The sequence below is a fragment of the Polypterus senegalus genome, chromosome 2, assembly GCF_016835505.1.
Source record: "Polypterus senegalus isolate Bchr_013 chromosome 2, ASM1683550v1, whole genome shotgun sequence".
Taxonomy (NCBI): Eukaryota; Metazoa; Chordata; class Cladistia; order Polypteriformes; family Polypteridae; genus Polypterus; species Polypterus senegalus.
In genome coordinates this window covers 321,253,770-321,272,146 of record NC_053155.1, presented here as the reverse complement: position 1 = coordinate 321,272,146, position 18,377 = coordinate 321,253,770, and the positions used below count along the sequence as shown (strand labels likewise).

The 18,377-nt window shown below is 48.6% G+C and overlaps 1 protein-coding gene across 3 annotated transcripts in view; it reads right to left on the bottom strand.

The window, feature by feature from the left end:
• Positions 1–3,908, bottom strand: part of txlng (taxilin gamma) — a 51,783-nt gene extending 47,875 nt beyond the window's left edge. The window contains exons 1-2 of one of the 3 annotated variants that reach the window (XM_039745985.1): positions 3,812–3,908; positions 381–639 (exon numbers count right to left, since the gene is read on the bottom strand). In XM_039745985.1, the coding sequence (XP_039601919.1) occupies positions 381–639; positions 3,812–3,871 (319 nt within the window). In that variant the 5' untranslated portion in view covers positions 3,872–3,908. Of the gene's footprint in view, positions 1–380; positions 640–1,123; positions 1,990–3,267; positions 3,470–3,811 lie in introns of those variants that run through there. The other 2 variants (XM_039745987.1, XM_039745986.1) reach the window with 2 other exon arrangements.
• Between the last annotated feature and the right edge of the window lie 14,469 nt (positions 3,909–18,377).

Genomic DNA, 18,377 nt, shown 5'->3' with positions numbered 1-18,377 from the left:
CCTAATGATTCCTTGACTAATTTTTTTCATTTGCCAATATTTATTTGTTCTATGCTTTGATTTCATGAAACATTAAAGACATTAAACTGCATGCACTTCCACAATAACTGAAAATATAGAAGTGTTCTAAAACTTTTTGACTGGTGGAGTATAAATGCTTGTATCAAATGAGACATACGGTTTAAAATGCAACCATCTATGGAATGAACATCTGCTTATTTCTACCGAGAGTCACCATTTTGATCTTGGCACATCATTCTGCATATTTCATGAATATATGGCATTATACCGTTGGTGCCCACGACATGCTTACCAAAACATAAAATGTTAAACAGGTTCACTCTGTGACAGACAAAGCCTTGGCACATTTTCAACCATACCTAATCCTTTCTTCTCTTTGCCTTTGTCCGAATCGGGATCTTGTTGTCCATCAGGAGGATCAATTCTCGAGTCTTCCCTGCCTGGCGTCTCCCCTCTGGACTCTTCTGAACTTCCAGCCGATTTCTGCTCAAGAGCATCTCCTCCTTCTGTCATGCAGGATGGACCGACAGCCTCGGAGGTTGTACTGCTCACCAGCAGACCCCGTGCGGCTACTTCTAATCCACACACTCCTGACATTTCCATCACGCTGTTTGGTAGCTGGTGGACAGAGAAAAGCAAACAATGTGTCATTAACTGCATTTATTCCATTAACTCTCAATTTATAGCCTTGAAACTCCGAGAGAATCGTCCCCGTGCCAATCTGTAATGCGCTGCAGAGACAGAAGTGCACTGGTGCCTTATTCTGCAGCAACCCGTATCAAACTGGCACAAACCAGGAGTCGCACCTTATGCAACAATCGGCGTCTTTAGAAATTCACACATTTCTGAAACAGTGCGTTATATTAAAGGGAGCCCAGAAAACAGCAACATTCCGTCACCAGGCACACTTAAACGATGCCAGTTTTGAGAGGCTGCTCATCAACATTCACATTTTTGAGACAGAGAAGGAAAGCAAAGCCTCGGACACGGGGAGGTGTGCTGTGGGGTACAAACTGCTTCAACTTCATTTCTTCCTTGTGGAAATCATGAAATAAGATACAACTGTAAATGAACAAAAATGTCAACATTTTAATTACTTTACCTTTCTGCTGACTTCTGGGAGATGCAGAGCCAATATTTATGTGAACGTTCTGACTCGGACTTTAAAATTACGAGGAAAGAGTGACCACTTAAAAAAAAAAAAAGTTTCTTTTTAAGCCAGTTCTTCATGAATCAGGTACCTACGCCTGGCACACATGTAGCTCACAATTCAGCAGCATCTCGCCCCTGCCCATTTGTCAACTTGTGTCATCCACGTAAAACCTGACAGAGCCACAGGCTTGGCTACTCCACAGCACCAGGGCGAGACCTACGACTATCACATGGCCAACCTAAAGGTCCAGAGCCGTCGAAGGAAAGTCGAGTCAGCACACCCGGGTGATTACAACCTCACTTTGAATCCGAGCCGTTGTGGCATCTCAAGGGGTCAGAGTTCATCCCATGATTAGCCCAATCGGGTCACCGCTAGCCAGCACTAGATACGCTGCCCACAACATTACTGAGGCAGTCTCTCCACACCCACAGCTCGGCCAAACTAAATATTTACACGCAAGTCACAATCAAAGACAACGTCCTATCCTGCCACTCATTTATGAGCCAAAGTGGCCGATTCATGGGGTGCTTTAGACTATCCTGGAAACAGCAGTAGAGCTGGAAACTCCCAAACTGAGTGTCACTTTACTGTGACAAAGCCACTCGTCATGTCAGTGACCGACACCTGAGCAAAGCTTCCTGGAATTGTGAAGCACCAGTAACACTAATCACTGCGCCATCAGGCTACCCAAACAAAAAGACAAAAATGCAAATGTCAAAACGAACAAAGACAAGCAGCAATGTTCACTTTAGAGAGTGTATGTTCTATTATGAACCCCATCCAAATAAAGACACTTTACTAAATCCTTACAATTATATAATCTTTACAAATGGAGCAAAGGCAGTTGAACTGAATTGGTCAATGCCACACTGTGTGGCAGAAGCAGGCTCTGGACCAACGTTGCTGTGTTTTGAAGTCGCAGGTAACTACACCTGGCAAAAGAGAACGTAAATGCAAGGCTTACTGGCCGTCTATGCAGACAGCAGACAAAAAGAGGGAAAACTGAGCTTTTAATAGAATTTAAGAATTAATATAACAAACAGTAGCATCGGACCACCACCAAGCACGAATCAACAAAAAAAAAGAAGAAAACTCCTGCCTATCATTAGCTACAGTACAGCAAGAGAGCTGTGCCGTGTGTATCGCTCCCAGTGCCGTCCGAAGCCTCAGAGTCCTCGGTGTCACAGATGACGGTCAGCAGACTTCATTCTCCCCTCCGCTACTGCAGCCCTGCCTTCGTAATCAGCTTGTCGATTCGGTGGGCTTGTCTTGAAGGGATGTGACCGGCCCAGCATACACGGGGGGTCTTAATGGCTCGTCTACTGGACTGTTGGCAATCAAAGCACAAATAAAGTGAACCCGCCACAGAAAAGCCCTAAAGACTGACCGCCGTATGGATGACTGCTAGGAGATTAAAGCCTTCTGTCCACTTTTCACTCAATCTCGGCATACAGAAAGAAAACTCGAGACCCCTGCACACCGTAAAGGCAGGACGCTGCGTCTTTAATGCCCGCTGCCAAGTGACAGGTCCATCTTCGTTGCTGAACCCTCGTGAGTGCTGTCACCACTCAGCACTTTACTGTAAACCGCACCTGTGACACGCCACGCTCCTCTCTCACGGCGCGACACTGATGTCAACCTTCTGTCACCGCACCTGTTCCGTCCCAGGACTTAGCGGTCGCTCGCTCCTAGCAGGGCACGATCAGCCCCCGTCTCGTTTTTGCTTTACCAGCTCGCCACCCACCTACCCATCCTCCTGGCAGGCTGTCGGAGGCCCCGGAGCCTTTAAGGAAGCGTCAACTTTCAGCACGTGTTTCGCCGCTCAGCACATGGCAGCGGGCGCACAGACGGTTCGTCAACCTCGACGGTGCGAGACGACCGCGCGGTCGCAGACAGCCTCTGCTCGGCGGGTTGAAGGTCTGCGACGTGAAAAGTAACAGACAGATAAATAAAAAGCGAACACGCCGCGGCTCCTGCACGTCAGCGCACAATAAAACACACAAAACAGAAGCGGCGGCGGCGATCACGTGCAGCGCAGATGGCCGGGAACGTTCAAGCTGCGCAGCTCGCTGTGGGTCTCTCCCGGTCCTCACCGCTTTTCTGGATGCCCAGCTTCGTACGACTCCCGCTCGCTCGCTTGTCTCCGTGGCTCACGTTACACGACGCCCGGGCCTCGTCGCAGCGACCGGCGTGTGGCCGCTTGTTTGCTGCGCGCGCTCTCGCTCGCTTGCTTGTCCTCTTGAGCTCCTCGAACGACAAGGCGAATAAAGAAAAGCGAACGAGTCGTCCCTCCGTCGGCGCCGGCCGCTCACCCGCTGGACGCAGCCTCACGTTCCCTTGTTTACACTTGTCTGCCTGCTTCGCCACACTTTCTCCAAGCTGAAGCGTTCAAGAGCAGCAACCTGCTGCGCACTTCGAATAACCCCGGCCGGCCGCCCGCCTCTCGGACTCTTTGACTCGCTCTCTCTTTCGCGTACGCAGGCACAAACGCGCACATTTCCTGGTTGAAAACATTTGCCCCTTTCGGCTATTCGAGGGGGTTCAGCTTTGGGACTAAAGGGGCTCCGTCCCGCTCGTCAGCCTCACTACGCTTAGAAACCCGCGATTCGCCGCAGCCGTCGGCATTCCGTGCTTTACCTGAGTGTTTTCGGGGTTTAAATCGACCCCGGCTGCTGTATCCTGAATTTGCGTCGCCATGATGTGACGAAAGCAAACGTAATGATGGAAAAGAGAACACAAAAAAAAAAAATTAAAATACGGCCCACGCTACGCGATGTGGGCGGTGCCTGAGTAGTGGGGGCGTGCTCCGCGTCACTCTAGGCGCGATGGGCGGGGTCTCTCCTCTTAAACAGGATTCGCTGCTGCTGCTCTTCTCTCGGCCGGCAAAGACGGGGCTTCCATGGAGGGGTAGGCGCTGGGACGGCCGGTGGGCGAGAAAGTCACCTTCGTTATTGTTGTGCTTTAGTTTGCGTTAAGCCGGACGCTGAAGCACCACCGGTAACAGTCAAAGTCAATGAGAAAATGAAATTAAACACATCGAATTGGTCAGACGAGTGACCACAGGCTTTGGACAGGTGCACAACTTCAGTGAACTCTCCGTCAGGACCACCTGCGCCCCAATTAAAATGTGTGAACAATTATAGTATAGTATGGAAAGGCGCTGTATAAAATGGCTGGCAAATCCATCCTTTGCAGTTCTGTGTGCAGTGGTGTGGCTGCCCTTCACTAACGCACACATACCAATGTGACCAGTAACAGCCTGGTCTGATATACTAAGGAAAGGCGCTATATAAACTGACAAAGTGCCACTGCTTTCTGTGTGCATCCACAGTATATGGCCTGCCTTTATAAACGCAGACATGCAAATGTCAACCACTATGGTGAGACTGTGCAAAGGCACTATATACGGTTACAAGGGGACTGGCTCAAGTCCACTGGCCATCATCACCATCACAAATACACACATACACATGTGAAGGATTATGGCAAAGTCTGCTATTGTCTACAATGTAGAGACTTTGGGAAGGCGCTATATAAAGTTACAAGGGACTGGCTCACTTGGTGTGTTCACCTTACTGTATGCATGCAGTTGTGTATGTTGGCCTCCCAAATGCATGTGCACAAATACAAATGACTATGACAGCCTGTTATTGTGGAGATTATTGAAAGGCGCTATATAAAATGACAAGGAGACTGGCTCAGTCCTAGTGTTTGTCTTACTGTGTCAGCCACTTGGCTGGTCTGTGTGTGTGTGTGTGCAGTCGTGTAGTTCACCTTCACAAGCACACAGATACAAATGCAAGCAAAGTCTGTTACTGTAGAGACGATGACAAGGCGCTATATACAATGACATGCAGCATCAATTCCAGTGTCCCTTTTGCTGGCATGTGGATGTGCAGTCCTTCCCAGAATGGGAGCACTTACTGCACCGTCTGTTACTGTAGAGACTGCCGAGGACCACCGAAGACCGCTGAGCCAACCACAAATCCTGCAGCCTGATGCTAAAAATGTTTTTTATGCGAACAATTATGTCAATTATTGGAAAGGCGCTATATAAAATGACAAAGTGGCTGGCACCAATCCAATATCCATCCTTTGCTGGTCTGCCTTTGCAAATGCGGAGGTACAAATGTGAACAATCAGGGTGCAGTCTGTTATTGTAGAGATTATGGAAAGGCGCTATATAAAGTTACAAGGGGCAGGCTTCTGTTCAAGTGTTTCTCTTACCGTGTGCGCCACTTGGCTGGTCTGTGTGTGCAAATCCGTGCAGCTCACCTTCACAGATGGGCACAATTACGGCAGTCTGGTAATGCAGAGACAAGTGTAAGGCGCTATATGAAATGCCAGTGAGGCTGGCTCGGGTCCATTGTCCGTCATTCGCAGCTGTGTAGCTCGCCTTCAAAAATGCACATGTGTGAGCAGTGATGGCCTAGTCTTCTAATGTCGAGACAATAGAAAGGCGCTATATAAAGTGACAGTGAGGCCCAGCTGCAATGGGAGCCCCTTCTCTAGGTCTGCAGTAGTGCAGCTCTTGGTAAAGCACCTTGCAATGGCATAGTCCGCAGAAAGGCGCTATATTGGATTTGAATGCACTTCACATGGCCCCCTTCACTTGGAGCTTCCACAGATTTAAAAGCAGAGCGCAGTGACATCAGGAAATGATGACAGCAGTTTAAATCCCTGCCAGCGGGCCAGCTGGTACGTTTCCCAGACAGAATTCCAAACTGCAGTCCAGGATGACACCTGGGGTGTCCAGGGATGGGATCACCAAGTAGTGGACGGATGCCAGGCGAGTCAGCCCAGTGTCTGTTGAGTTGGCCTGGAGGGTCGGTGGCAGCAGGCCTCACCATGGGAGCATTTGGGATGTGTAGGGTCTTCACGAGGAATGGGAGTGACCTTGGGAGTTCTCCTTGGGTCTGCCTTCAGAGAGGTCAGAGGAGGAGGAGGAGGAGGCAGCATGGAAGGCTGCAGGCTGAGGTGACGACGTTCACCACCCTAACCGTTCGTTTTTCTGGACCGTATTCTTTGTAATGATGGGTGACCTTACCCAGCAGCAGGGGCGTCTCTGGAGATCTGCTGGTGACGCTAAATAACAAGGCAGCAGTTTCAAGGGTCAGGGCCCTGTGAGTGTTGGGGTCCGAGATGGTCGCACCTCTCTGGGCTGCTTTTTGCCCATCACTACCCAGGGCCTCCAGAATACACCAATGGGAACTGAAGGCTAAACTCCAATGCCCGGGCTGAGCTGTGGTCCATGGACTGGGGGGGGGCTTCACTGTGGGTCATGGCGGCACAGTGGTTAGTGCCCTACCCTCACGTATCCAGGGTTCAACATCCATGCTTGTTGGTTTCTCTCCGAGTTTTTCTCAGACATCCATGAGGACAGGCGGGTTAGATGAAGTGACGATGCCAAGGTGGCCTCATGTCAACCTGTGATGTACAGCAGACCCAGTGGGGGCCCTGAGCTGGGTTTGAGGGTCTGTGTTCCCATTGTTCTTTAGTGGGTCTGCCACAGGCCATTAAGTATTTGAATGTGGGTCCTCGAGGCCATCACACTCCCTCCTGTGCCACGCTACAGGCTTGGCCACATATGGAGGGTCTAGCCAGCTTGTTTAAAATGTCCCCTGTTAAGAGGGTCCTCAGAGCTGGCCGATGACATATACAACACGACTCTGGAGTTTCCGTCGTTCTTCATCGGGTTATTTTTGGTCAAGGAGGCGCCTACTGGTTTACTCTTCATCATAAGGGGTCCTATCCCGCTCCAGGAATGGCCTACAATTGGGGATTAGTGGGCCAAAAATAGGGGGGTCTCCAAAAAAACTTAACATCTCCCATAACAAGACATCAAAATGAGTCCAATGATGTGTCATATATGGGGAGTCTCCTTGTTTGGGTGGGTTGGGGCAAAGCTGAACAAACACAAAGAAAGCCCAAATGTAACCTCAGGACGGACACCCGACTCACACAAAGGACCTGAAACGGCGACGCCATAATGGGAAGTGAAATGCTGGAGGCCTGGCTGTGCGCGGGTTTCATTACCGACCATCGACACGCATCGGGCAGTGCAAGGTGGGGGGGGTGGCCTTTTGTAAGGCACTATATATCTAAAATGAAGGTTCACTTTCTGCCATCACTTTAATATGAACTTTGTGCAAGAAAATCGGAACAATCAATGCCATCACTGGGCACACTCCAAATGGGGCCAAGTCACATGTCCTGTCACCCTTGTCATACGTCTTTGTTGAAAAATGTGACAAACGTGCTGTGACCGGGCTGAGCTGAACACAGGGACGCGAGAAGGTCACCAGACATGTCAGGTGGGCCGAAGTGCCACCGTGTCTCATCCTGGTCCTTCTTCAAAGCTGTCAAGGTCCCCCCCACCCTGATTCCCATGATGCTTTGTATGGCGAAGTCCTCTCCAATTTCAGTCGTCCTTATCGAGTCAAGTGGCTTTACTGTCCCACCGTTCACACAGCACACTGCAGCATACAGTGGCGCCAAATAACCGGACCACCGCTGTGCCACATAAACAGAGGACAGGTGAGGGACCACCCTGTGCTGTACTATGAACAGACAGGAAGAAAGAAAGAAAGAAAGAAAGAAAGAAAGAAAGGATGACAACAGTAGTGACAAGTGTGACACAGCATATAACAAAACTATCGTACTGGGGCAGAGCTGAGGGCAGGGGGGCTGCACAGTGTTCAGAGTCTGGACCACCGCGGGGTAGAAGCTGATCCAGAAGATTCCAGAACCGGTTCAGATGCTGTGGTACCTTCGGCCACGTGACAGTGGGTCAAAGAGACCATGAGGTGAGGGTAGTGGTGGTCCTTCACCCACTGTAGGCTTTGAAGATACGAACATCCGACTTACGACTTATGAACAGCATGTGTCTCAGTAACCGCCGCTCCGTCATCTTCGGCCTGGGGACACTGCAAGCGGTGGCTGGACAGAGGCTGGTGGGGGCCGATTTTGCTGCTTGCAGAGTGCAGTGTCCCTCGAGGGGTGACCCGTGGTCCATAGTCACCCAGGCCACAGCGATCGCTCATGTGCAAGATGGAGGTTTGATGGGACGGTTTACTAACCAACCACACATGGCTGCCCCGTTCATTCTCGGTGGGCGGCTGGCGATCCTGCAAGCGGTGACCCGGTTGTGGCTGAACGGGGCGACGGGGGGTAGCATTGATGTGTGCCTCAGGTGGCAGCCTGTTGAATGGGGGTGATTCAGTACCCGCCTTTGGCCGCACCCTGATCGTTCTCGGTGGGCGGACGCTGCAGGCAGCATACTGTAGTGGAGGTGACTGTGTGGTGGGCGAGTGATGAAACCCCCCTTGGCGCCCCCTTTCATTCTCAATAGCGAGCCTGCTTGTACTGTTAAGCACACATCAGGAAGTCATCTCTCATTCAGTACACCAGACGTGCTGGCGAGGGGTGCCATCCTGCTGTGATAGTGTGTACAGTGCTGGGCAGAAGAGCCTGCAGAGGGTACCTGTTCCGAGTTACATACAAATTCAACTTAAGTACAAACCTACAGTCCCCGTCTCATACGTAACCCGGGGACTGCCTGTACAACGCTTGATAAAGATGTCTCAATCTCTAGGACCCAATGGTCCTTTCTGCTGTGTGCACCAGCCATTGGAGGACAAGGACCAAACCAGGGGGTGACACAGCTGGTCTGAATGGAGGGACGTGGGTGGGCTTACCTTCTTCAGTGACCAAAGGAAACAGAGACACTGCTGTGCCTTCCTGGCATGAAAGTGGTGTTCATGGACCACCTAAGGTCCACATCAGGGAATGTGCTGCTCGTGCCCAGCCGTACCACAGAGCCCTCCGTGTGTAATGGGGTGGGCAGCATGGGCCGTCCTACAGTCAACAGTCATCTCTTTGACTCGACCATGCAGAGGCAGATCGCTACACTTGTGCCAGCCTGCCAGTCATTTGGGTAGGAATATCAGTGCCAAGCGGGTTATGTCTACTGATGATACCAATCTGGGTGGACTGGCAGATAATCGAGAATCCATTGAATCATCACAGTGGGACTTGGACAGCAGACAGGCCTGGGCAGATACAATACAATACAATACAATACAACTGTTGTGTAGCCCAAATCACACAAGGAGGGCCACAATGGGCCTTGACAGCCCCCCAGCCTCGACTCTTGAAGAAGACAAGGAAACCAATTCAGAGAGAGACCCCTTTACCAGGTAGGGTGGGCGTCAAAAAAAAACAGGGGGGGGTCAATACAACACAACAGACAGAAGAGAAGACAAGTCCACCTCAATTCAATAGAAATATTACAATGACAGAGCAGAATTCAACAGGAGAGGATATCCCATAATAGGATTTGTTCAGAGCCCTGGAGACCCTGGCCATCAAGCTGCCTCCCCCTAAATGACATTTAATATCGGTGAATGTAAAGAATGACATGTAAGAAGTAAAAATGTGAGGTTTGAATACACAACGGGCGGTCGGAAAATCGAGAGAACACCTCATGAGAAGGACTGAGGAGTCGTAGTGGACTCTAAGATATCGACTGTCAGGCAGTGTTGAGAGGCCATTAAGAAGGCTGGCAGGTTATATAGCGCCTTGATGTGTGGAGTACAAGTCACAGGAGGTCCTGCTTATGTTTTATAACACACTGGTGAGGCCTCATCTGGAGTCCTGGGTGCAGTTTGGGTCTCCATAAAGACACAGCAGCACAAGAGAAGGTCCAGAGAAGAGCGACGAGGCTGATTCAGGGGCTGCAGGGGATGAGTTAGGAGGAAGATTAAAGAGCTGAGCCTTTACAGGAGATGAAGAGGAGATCTGACTGAAGTGTTTAAGATTGATGAAGGGAATTTGTACAGTGGTTCGAGACTTGGATTTTAAAATGAGGTCATCAAGAACACGGGGACACTTGGAAACTTGTGAAGTGGAAATTTCAAACATTAGGAAGTTTTTCTTCAAATCCAAGAACCACAGACACTTGGAATAAGCAACCAAGTAGTGTGGTGGACAAGAGGACTTTACGGACCTTCAAAACTCAACTTGATGTTTTTTTTAGCAGAATCAAGTGGTCAGGACTGGTGACCTTTGGTGGGCTGAGTGGCCTGTCCTTGTCCAGATTGTTCCGATGTTCTAATGCCAGCAGAAAGGGCAGCCCTGGATTCACATCTCACCTCTGCCATCTCAGGAGGGTGACTAGAGACAGTGGGGCAGTCACCTGAGTGACAGGGGTCAGGAACTGGATCAGGGTCCATGGAGCCATAAGGCAGCAGCTCAACCCACCACAGACATGACTGGCGAAAAGTAGACCACCTGGGATGAGGACAAACCTGGATTACAAAAGTTGATGTACAAGAGGGTGCCAGTGCTCATCTGGGCCCTCATGCCAGCTGTGGTGCCAAGTGGGACATGCCTACAATGTGCAGACCCATCTCCTTGTGAATAAAGAGTTCAAACCGAAGGACTGAGAGAGCTTCCTTCTGTAATATCTCACGACCAGAGAGGATTCACTTCTAACCTTTGACCCTTGTTTAATATATTCACATGTACCACCCATCGAGTCCAACACCCCAAAGCATTTGATTTGGCTGCTCACCACATTGTACCCATTTGGGTTTGGCCCTACCATACCGTATGTGCGTTGATCAGACCACCGTATGCCAGTCCGACTTGACAAGGTGGCCCCCTGTCACCACTGCTCTTTGCAATTGCCATTGAGCCACTGGCTGTTTAAGGTCACTCTACGCTGATGACATGTGACTGTATTTATCAGATCCTCACAATTCTGTGCCAGCCGTCCTAAAGGTGCTAACAGATTCTCCAGAGGTGCCCGGACTCAAAACCAATTTGAATAAAAGTGAAGTGACTGGAAACACAAGATTAGAGTGGACACCTGGCCATTCATCTCAGCAGATCAGTTTCGATACCAAGGGGTCAACGTCACAAGTAAATATTAACATCTTTATTGACAACATTTTGCTGCATGCAGGGAACGAATAAAACAAGACGTGAACAGACGGTGGTCCACCCTCCACCTCACATTAGCAGGGAGATGAACAAAGCTTCTGTTTCTATGTCAGAACATCCCTATAAACATTAACAAATATTTTTAAAGAAATCCGATTCAATCATCCACACATTCAAAAGGGCGACCCTACAGAGACCTCAATCAGAAGGCGGCACGGCACTGCCCAACTTTCACTTCTACTACTGAGTGGCAAATATACAGGCCATGAAGACCAGGGGCCTCACGTATAACGCGTGCGTAGAACTCGCACTATAACACGACGTAAGCAGAAAAGCCGAAATGTGTTTACGCACAGAAAAATCCAGATGCAGGAATCTGTGCGAACTCCAACTGCCACGTTCTTCTGCTCCATAAATCCTGGTCAGCGTGAAAACTAACGCTCGTGCACGCGCTTTATGTAGCGCCCCAACTCCTCCCAGAATTACGCCTATTTGAATATGCAAATCAATATAAATCGCCCTTAAGCGCAGCCTTCTGTGAAAAGACAATGGGAAAAGCACGGGGAAAATATAAGAATTTCAGCGAATACCAAGTGGAGGCAAAGGAAAAACATACAATTTGTTCAAATAAACCGTGGAATAATCAACAAAATGAAGTTGATCGAGTGACATAGCGTGTTGGAGAAACTTGAAAACTCACATTCACAAAATCGCACAGTGCCGGAAATAAAAAGAAGTCGCATATCAAAGTTGCCGTGAAAAGAAGAGTTGTAGCCCACTGTCTGAGTGTCATATGAAAGCTTATTAGGGTACAGAGAAAAAAGGCACACGGTGGGGAAAAAGCACAAAATGTCAACTTCAATCTCGACATTTCCACTTTAATCACGTAGTTTATTTTGTCATTTAGTAGAACATTATAAACTTCATCTTAAAATCGTTTAATTAACCAGTTTCTCAAAATTACATCGTAATTAAAGTAGCACGTTAAATGCTTTGTTTTGTATTTGATCTTCTACTCGTATGTGCTCTGTGTGTGAATCACTACTTGCTTCTTAAACCGGCTCTCTTCCTCCGACTGGTCACAGAGTCCATTACATTTGTGATATTACAGCTCTCTGAATAACTCAAATACTGAGATGTATACGTGATGTCATTTTCATGATGATAGGAGCTAAAGCACATTATTAATTAAACATGTGTTTCATGAGCCTCGTGCTCATGACAAGCATTTATCTTTTGTCGAAATTTGTCGCTGCGTTTTTAGCTGTGTCGTTATTTTCTCTTTCTGTTTTATATTCAATATATATTGGCGTGGCTGTCACTGCAGTCCTTGCTTTTCTTTCTCCAAGTAACCGATCGCCACACAATCAGCTCTGTAATAGACGTTAAGCCATCTGTAAGCTTAGCGCCGATTCTTCAAAACGTTTAAAGAACATTGAAATATCTTCGTAGTACATGTTTAATTATTCTATCCTTCACGCCAGTCCCAGTGAAGAATATAGATTATTTAAATGAAGTTCAAGTTTTATCTGTATAATTTAACAAACATATTTTGCTGCATTTCACCTTAAAAATGATATCGTCATCATATGTAAATACGCTTTTATAAAGTGGCTCAGGTTGTGTGATATTATAACTGCAGTGCAAGTTTACAGTGCGGTGATTGTACTTATAAGTCCTAACAGTTCTACAAGGAGCACTTGATTGGACTGATTGACTGTTTGTGAACCGCGAGGTCCGTACAGGAAAGGCTTTGAGACGTTTTGCAGTGGCTGAGACAGCGTGTGCTTGATGCTGTAATACCGATAATTCTCTCTCCGATCAGCTGCTGCTGTGATTCACACTCAGATACAGTGATAGAAATACTCCGAGTCGTGCAGTGAGAGTTATATTGAAAAAGATGATCCGCTGTGGCAACTCCTAACGGGAAGAAGAAGAAGAAGAAGAAGAAGTGAGAGTAACAACGCTAAAGCAGTTCTGGTATTTGGAATACTATGGCTGTTCCCTGGCCCATTATATTGTTACAAGTTAATTACAATCAGATGCATTACACTAATAAACAATATGCGGTTAGTTCCTGTGTATTTATAAAGCCGCATCAGGAAAATAAGGTGTAATCACACAAGAACAGTAGCACTGCTTTGACGCTGGGTACCGCCAGTCTGTAAAACCGAGCGGAGAACTTGCGTACGACAAGGCATGAGGTACCGTGGACAAGTGCGTGGATTAACACCAAGTGTAGGTTTTATACATCGCGATTTGAATGTGGAAGTTCTTACACAACATTTCTGTGCGTACGCACCGTTTATACCTGAGGCCCCTGGACATGGACACCCACAAGCCTGGTCTGCAACAGAATTCAAATCCTGCGGCACCTCCTTATATGTCCTGCTGGGTGCCCAGGAAATGCCAAGTACCACCGTCACTAGTAGCACGTAGACTTAATTGTGCCCAACTAGAAGAACTGTAGCGCACCTCTGTTAGGTCAGTGGGTCACTCATGTTCTCTGAAATTGGACAAAATCAAAGTCTCACGTAGAGGGTCTCCTCTCGGTTTATTTTTTAAACCTGGCAGGACCTCCTCAACAACATCTCAGAGTAGTCCTCTACATCGGGCAAAAGGATCCTCGTCCTTCCTTGCTGCCTCAGAGATTTGCGTTGTTAGCCCTCCTTGAATTTCGGTTTGTTAAGTTTGATTTGATTGGGTGGATTGTTATTTGCTGTTCATTAAATAAACGTAATTAATAAAAGACACCGATACACCCATTTTAACGCACGTCTTTGTTATCTTCTCAAATATTGTAAAGAGACGGGGGGCAGACTTCACCTCCATGCTGTTATTCCCACAGGAGACCCCCAGTGTCTGCCCCATCACACGCCATCTCCCCCCACAGTCCACTGAAGGCCACTTACCTTCTACGATTGATCCAATCCCCCCCAGTGTCTCCGCCTGTATTCTCGAACCTGCCCAGGCGTGTCGGGGTATCCTGAATAATCCTAAAATGTTCCCCCAGTTCTCCACAGACCTCATCCAGTTCACAAGAGAACACAGACTGGAGGGAGTCACACCAGACCCATGGAAGTCAAAGACCATCCACAAAGCAGACTGGTTGGAACCGCTCAGGACCCTCCGAGCCACCAAAGCCACAGTGGTCTGCAACAACGCAGCCTTCAACAACGTCACCACAGACACAAGAACATGGCCACTCCACTTGTTCAGATACACCAGGAGATGGCGCAGGTCCATATACGGTCATCTGTGGTGCGTCCTGCTGGAGGAAACTCCACTCCACCTGTTCTGGGAACACACTGGGACAGGACCTGGAGAAGTTGGCCCACTGAGACCACATCACATTCTGGGGTACCCACACTCTCGAGGCCACCAAGGAGGCATGGTGACTCATGTGCTACATAAAGAACCCCCTGGTATTGAGACGGGTTAAGGAGGACAGTCCAGAGCCCACTCCAAGTCCATTGTGTCCCAGACAGTTTGGAAGAGCAAAGGAACGAGAACCGTGAAGGAAATGGCCAAAGCGTGCAGACCTCAATGGAGGAGACCCCCCGCCTCAGGTGCTGGCAGGTGAGGGGACTCGCTCTTTCCACCATTGAAACAAAAAAAAAAAACCCAAATGGAACGCAGAGCTCTGTGGCCTGGGTGACGATTCGCTGTCAATCAATCATCCAGCCCCACCCATCGTCAGGGTAATCTGCAGACTGCTACAATTTGAACATAAGACAGTTGAATCACAAGACATGACGCCCGCTGATTAGCACATTCAATTAAGACTTTCACTGCGGGCTGTACACGTGACAGTAAAGACCCCAGCGAGACCACCCATCCTTTAGTGACCTGCGTGATCATCACGTGTTTCTCCAATGATGGTCGTCCTTCGACTTCCTGCTTGAGTGTCTTACTGACCTGTTAGTCAGGCTGAAGGTCCTGACTGTTCCAAGGAAGAGTTCACAGAAAATGGTGCATGAAGCCGAGACCACCCTGCTGTGACAATGTCCCCCTAACCCTCTGGCTACAGCTATGACATACCCTCAATTTGGAGTCTGTATCTGTGACAGGCGTGCCCACCTCCCGTGTCACTACAGCCTGCGGCCCCCAGCGGTGGATTGCGAGGTCCGGTCCAGTACAGTGGTAAGTTTGAGCTTTGGGGGTCCCAGTAGAGTTCAATTCATAAACAAGTCCATGGATGCCGTGATTCGCGGTACTCGTCTGAGGAGTGACGAAGTGAAGTGTGTACCCTGTGGTCCCTGCCCGTCATCACCTCCAGTGTCGTACGCCGGTGACGCTCAGCTGTGGGGATCAGTAACGTTTGTCGTGTTTTGCGTTAGTTTGAATTTTTCAATCAGGTTTCTTCTACTGTCTTAGTGTTTCATGGCCGCCATGTGGTAACGTCACTTGATACAAGGCCACATGTCACATTGGCAGGATTTGGTGTCCTGAAAATCGATACAACACAACATCGTCTCATGCCTGGCGTGTAATAAAGACACTCGGCAGCCGTTCCACGAAGCCCCTTCAGCGAGGTCAGCCCATGGACCACCAGGCATGAACCTCATTTTCAGAGCCACTGCCTTCGGCACCCGACGTGTCCCTTGATCTGATGTCTCGCACCCCTTGCTGCTTAAGTCGTTTCTTCAAGTTAAACACAGAAAAACATAAGAGTTGTTGGAAGAAAGTTCTAGAAATGAACCTGAGGCCTCGACTTTTCAAATTACTCAGATCTAAACTTCAAACTACTCAACCACCAGGGCTGTGTTTCTTCATCGAGGAGGTCCTGCGACTCCTTGTAGACCTCTTAGAACATCTCATGATGCTGAAGAGCACTCTCTTACGCCTTCAGCGTTACTTTTACCCAAAGAAAGACGAATAAAAAACGTTCAACTTTGTCGTCCCTTCAGCCTTTTCATATTAAACAGAATCCTCAATGTCACGAATTGAACTCGTCGCTTGACGCTGTGATGTCACAATCATTTTTACAAAAGGAACCCAATTCAGTTTTGCTCAGATGGCAGCTTCACCACTAAACGTCAGGTAAATGTTGCCTGCGCTGCACCATAAGTCGTCACCCGGAAGGAGAAAAGTCACGTTGAGCGGCCAAGCTGAGCTCTCTGACTGGGCGACCGCATAACGGACAACTTGGCACAGCCAATCCGGAGCAACTTTAGCTACTCTGCCCCTCCATCAACTCCTGGGAAGAAAAAAAAAATGGGGGGGCCCCATAACGCACAGCCCCCCCGCTGTGAATACGACGGTTTGAACGGCTCCTTGGGTGGCACACGAGATTTAAAAATAAATAAAGCGACAGACGGAGTTTGGAAATTTCTGCAAATTTGTGGAGCCAATCGTCAGCTTTTATTTATTGACATTGACAACGTGGTCAGCCAATCAACGACAGACGAGATCATCGCATCAGCCCTGGCGCGGCGCACACCATTTGTACACCAGCACTCGTCTCCTGGGGCTTGAGGGGACCAGAAAAATGAAAAGAAAAAAGTGAAAAGAAACAAATGGAAGAGAAAAAGGAATGGTGTAAGCGGTGCTCTGCACGCCTGAGTCTTTACAGTACGTTACGCTAAAACGACCTCAGCCTGCTTCATCGAGATTGGACTGCTGCCTCAGAATCAAGAGGTTGCGGGTTCGATCCCATCTCCCCCTCACATTTACCGTTCTGCGTAGTGAGCCGCTCTTATCGTGCCTGTCATATAATAAAAACAGACATTTGATTCGGGTCTGTAACAGCCGGCGTAGATTTATGGTACTTGTAAAAGTTAACGCTGAAGGGATGAAAGCCGTGACGCAGCAGTGATGCAGCTCGGTCACTTCTTGTTGGGCAGACAGACCCCGCAGTGTCTATGCTGAATGTTACTTTTCCTCACACACAGACATTCACATCAACTGGTCATTTGAACAATTTTGCATCACGGTCTGGTATGGCAACTGTAACATATCTGACCGCAAGGAATATTGAGGACAGCAGAGGACATCACTGGGGAGCCTCTCCCTTCACTACAGGACGGATTTTACAAACGCAGTGCAGTATTGAGCAGGACCCCTCACAGGGACTTTACACACTTCTGCCATCCAAGAGCCCGACCTGCCAGGCTGCAGGAGAGTTTTTATCCCCCCAAGCTGTCAGACTCCCCTGGGGTCTTCCACACGGCCTCAACCACCACCTCTAGAAACAGAACTTTTTTTTATACATGCAGGCCGCTGTCCTGTAAAGACGAGTGTGAACTGAAAATCTCAGACTGACCTTTAAAGATTTGACATTCTTGTGAAACATTCTGACCCGTCAATGTTTACACGTCTTAAACAACTACACTCATCATTTCTCTACTATCTACATCTATTATTTATTTATTACATATCTGTTGACTATATTGATGTATCTAGATTGAAAATACCAGACATGCCATCAATGTTCATATTGCTATCTACACGTCAACATTGCTGCTGCTACTTTGTCTTGTCTTGTTTGGGTTTAAATTTCAAATTTTAATTCTATTTTTCATTTTTTACTTGCACGTCATGTTGTTACTCTGTAGACCCTGAGCTTCACAATTTCGTCTGTCTGTATACTTTGTGGCAAGCGGCTGCCCGGAAGGACCGGGGGAGGAATTACGCCTCCTCCAGACCGCGAGGGGGCGACCGCCCTGGTGACTTTGGGGACCACGGGAACACAGCTTAGAAGCTCAACCCTGTAGGGGCCCGTGGTCAGTGCCAGGGGGCGCCTCGATGCCTGGAAAGCCCCGGTCCTCAGCACTTCTGCCACACCCAAAAGTGCTTTGGGGAGACGACCAGGGACACCCGGAGTGCTTCCAGGAGCGTAGCCGGTACTTCTGTCACACTGGGGAGTGCGGGCGGAAGATAGGCGGGAGGCACCTGGAGCTCGTCCGGGTGATTATATCCCTCCAGTCGGGTGGACGAGGACGGAGCTCGGAGGAGTGGAAAGGAGGCGGCCTGAAGAGAGCGAGGCATCATTGTGCATAGAGGCCTGGACTTTGGGGTTGGGTGGCACTTTGTTTGTTAATATGTGTAATGAACGTGTGTGGGTGTTTGAACCATCGGTGCCCGCCTGTCGGTGTCTTCGCCAGCCTCTACAACTTGTATATGGCTGAGATGGCAATAAAGTTCACTTTGACTTTGGAATTAAAAAAAAATCATTCAAACAACTTGTTCATACGAATGTCCGATTTCCAGGAAAAGTAACATCTTTAAAAGTACCACACATTTACACCGGACGTGC